The 3,316-nt window shown below is 44.5% G+C and overlaps 1 protein-coding gene across 1 annotated transcript; it reads right to left on the bottom strand.

Moving 5' to 3' along the window:
• Positions 1-319: 319 nt before the first annotated feature.
• Positions 320-2,972, bottom strand: LOC147435465 (uncharacterized). Its single transcript, XM_086488530.1, has 5 exons — positions 1,754-2,972; positions 1,209-1,432; positions 1,026-1,119; positions 887-948; positions 320-810 (listed from the first exon to the last, which is right to left on the bottom strand). Exons 1-5 carry the CDS (start codon positions 2,641-2,643, stop codon positions 782-784), a joined length of 1,299 nt encoding a protein of 432 aa, XP_086344656.1. The 5' UTR covers positions 2,644-2,972; the 3' UTR covers positions 320-781.
• Positions 2,973-3,316: the final 344 nt, after the last annotated feature.

Below are 3,316 nucleotides of genomic sequence, written 5' to 3'. Positions count from 1 at the left end.
TTTTTACTATGCTTCCTTAACTCAAGCTAGCATACTCTCTACTGAATAGCCACACTAGAGTCTTAACTATGCTTCCTTAACTTAAGCTAGCATACTCACTCACGAATCACAAGAAATAGAGTTCCACAAAAACGTAAAAATTCAATGTCTGCAGGTTCATATTTGCAGGGTATAACCATGCATACATGAGTAACGTACCTGACTAAATTAAGGGTACTATCATATATGGTAATGAGTCTCTAGAATAACAAAACTGTGCCCTAGGGGACTTGGACACATAAAAATAGTGTTTCTTCAAACAACTGAGAAAAGATACATATCAAGTTAACACCTGAGACCTTCATCCTATTATCTTATCAAACTTACAGCCATAACCTCAACATGCAAAACAACAATTCTTCAGGAGGCTAGACATTGAAAATCTTCAAATAGAGCTTAGGCTTAACAACCATCTATTACAAAGCTACCATCACTAGAGCCTGGTTGTCTTGGTGACTTGCCCCTCGACTGTGCAAGACTAGCACACTAAGGAATGCGTGAAGAGAAAAAATAAGTTAACCAAGTTTAATATGCATTGGGTGATATGCACTTCAAGCTCAGTGAACAAAACCAAGGTACCCTTTGCGACATGGGATGATGAATTAAATATGGATAGGAAACTTATTTTGCCATCTGCAATTCATGTTAACTGCTCCATTATCCACCCTTCGCCCCACTGCAAACATGCTGAAGCCAGCAAGTGTGTCAGGTAGGGCAACAAGTGGACTCATCATTAATCTCCTTACGCATGACAGGCGGACGTTCTTGAACCTGCAAGAAAATTCATGAGCACAACCATTGGCAAGAAATGCAACTTAGCATTAGCAAATACAAGTAAGGAACTCACCAAGGCAAGCCATGTCTGGACCTCTTGTAATACGGAGGCGCCTCACAGTATTAATAAACATACTGGAATGCACCGCAATCACATTAGACATAATCACAACAGTAGTCAAAACTGAACATCAATAGATCAAATATCTCACCTCCATGGCACATCTCCAACAAGCATCCAGTCCCCTTCTTTGTCTTCATAGGTCAATACAAACTCTGAGCCTTTCAAGAACTGAGCTCCATAGCCTGCAAAAGATCCACCCACCAACTTAGAGCTATCCTGCAATCGAATGCATGCTAGTACTAAATGGACCCAGGAGCCTCAAGTGTCATACCACCATTAGGGTTGCGAAACATGTCTTCTAAAGCTGATAATAGGCCATCATAAGATTTGTAGGTACTGAGATCCACTTTGCGACCGATCGGAATCCCATCCATATTGACCTTCACATAAATTGTTAACTGACTACTATCACCCTCCTCCCAAACAGGCTTGAGGCGCGCAGCAAGGGTGCTCCTACGGTAGGATCGAACAGGGGGCCAACCCACAACCTGACCCCTGCAGCAAGATCACAGAAACAGTTAGGCATGCGTTGATTAAACCAGAAATCATTGCATCCACAAAACCACTCTAAATAAAGACAAGATATGGATAGAAAGCTCTCCACATTATCTACAAATGAGCCCCATTAGAAAAATTGTGCACAATATCCATGGCAACACTATGTAAAATCCATTTGGATCGGCACACTATATATTTATAACACCTGACTAATGAGACTTCGAAACCACATGCCAATGCGCTCCTCGGAACAAAGTTACAAAACCAGTATGAGAAATCAAAGACATAAAGAACAATCATGAATCAAGAAGAGCTTACTTGGCAGGAGGAGCCTCATCCTGAACTTCCTCTTGACTTCCTGCAGTTTGCAGGTTTGTACGGTCATTGCGGAATTTAAGGTCAAGCTTGGAGTTGCACAACACTTCATTATCTCCCTCATCCCCCATTGTAGCAGTTGGAAAAGCCTGACTATTCTGGCCAGATACAGGCCGATAAAAACTAGAACATGGATCAATCTGGCAATGCCAAGGGACCACATGAGGGGAAGCTCTGCACATACCTTGTAGAAAAGGCTTTACCTCAGGGTCTTGAGGTTGTTTCGATGAAACGATAGGGTTCGCAGATGACCTGGGTTCATTTGTGTTAAACAAAACAGCTGTTGAACTCACATATGCATCAATCATCGTCTCTGCATACAAACGCTTTCCACCATTCTTTGCCATTGCAAGTTGCACAGAGCTCTGATGAGTAGCCATTGAATCTATTAGAGTCTTCGGCGGTAAGCTTTGCCATGTGCTTGAGGAGAGAGGCTTAGCCTCATCTCTAATGGGAAAGCAAACATCCATTGCATGTGAACTTGGGAGAGCAACTCTGTCCTTGCGCTCAAGGTTCTCAGATGAAGTGTCTGTCGATGGGCCCAATCCGAGACGGAGGTCTGTCTCCGCAAGGTTGAGCTCAACTTCTCTCTTGGGCTCATCGGGAGGAGGGGCAGAAGAGACCTCAGCCAGACCAATGTAGTCCCATTCCTTGAGCGATGTAGTGCTCTGCCCCGAGCTATTAGAAGGAGAGTCGCCACAAGCGGGAGATATGACAGCTGACGATGCACTGTGCAAAGGGGCAACACTCAGTTCACCTGGCAAAATAGATGCTTGAGTCCATCCTAAAACAACATCCTGCTGCGAAAAGTTCTGTTCCATATGAAGGAGCATAGCGGGAAGGAGGAAGGGGCGGGCAAGGGGTACATAAACAAGGCAGGCAGGGCACTCTGTTGTATATGTATGAGTGTGTGTGAAGGGGAGTGTCTCCGCCCGCGTGTGTGAGTTGAGGGAATGAGTGTGCGCGTGTTTTTGCTGCTGTGCCTGTATGTGTGAGAAGTGTACTACCGTTTATCCTCGGAAAAGCTTTCCGCTTTGGCTATGGAAGGACAACGGCGCTCCTCTGCATGAGCAAAGCTGTACATATCATGATGGAAGCGTTTGCGTGTGTAGCTATGGCGGGAGCAAAGAGCAACAAGGATGGGTAGCAGAGAGAGAGATCAGGGCAAAATGTGACGATATTTGAAAAGGAAAGGCCGAAAATTAGGATAATAAAAAAATGCTCTGATTGGTCGGGTGGGTAAGGGACCGGTCTATTTCTTTACTGACCGGTTATTGCCCGGTCACAAACGAAACACCAGGCCACGTCACCGTATGTACGCACACGTGTATGTAATCGTAGGGTATTTGTGTGCATGGGTGTCTTCTTTATGGCCGACCGGATTGCGTGCCTGACGGTTCCCGCATTGCCTCAATTTTTTTCATTTCTCATATAAAACCTTCAAATAAGTTTAATTTTACCCTTTAGTCCTCTGGTCCATAACATGTAATCGAATCCTAGAGGGGG

The sequence above is a fragment of the Adiantum capillus-veneris genome, chromosome 18 (assembly GCF_014529385.1).
Source record: "Adiantum capillus-veneris isolate H3 chromosome 18, ASM1452938v2, whole genome shotgun sequence".
Classification (NCBI taxonomy): Eukaryota; Viridiplantae; Streptophyta; class Polypodiopsida; order Polypodiales; family Pteridaceae; genus Adiantum; species Adiantum capillus-veneris.
The sequence above is the reverse complement of the archived record's forward strand: the minus strand, read 5'-3'. Positions and strand labels throughout refer to the sequence as shown.

Excerpts from the sequence above, each read along its gene's own strand:
- LOC147435465 (XM_086488530.1), bottom strand. The coding sequence starts at position 2,643 with ATGCTCCTTCATATGGAACAGAACTTTTCGCAGCAGGATGTTGTTTTA. Across the intron at positions 1,120-1,208 it reads GTTTCGCAACCCTAATGGTG|GCTATGGAGCTCAGTTCTTG; the intron begins GTATGACACTTG and ends GATCTTTTGCAG. Across the intron at positions 949-1,025 it reads GTTGGAGATGTGCCATGGAG|TATGTTTATTAATACTGTGA; the intron begins GTGAGATATTTG and ends GGTGCATTCCAG.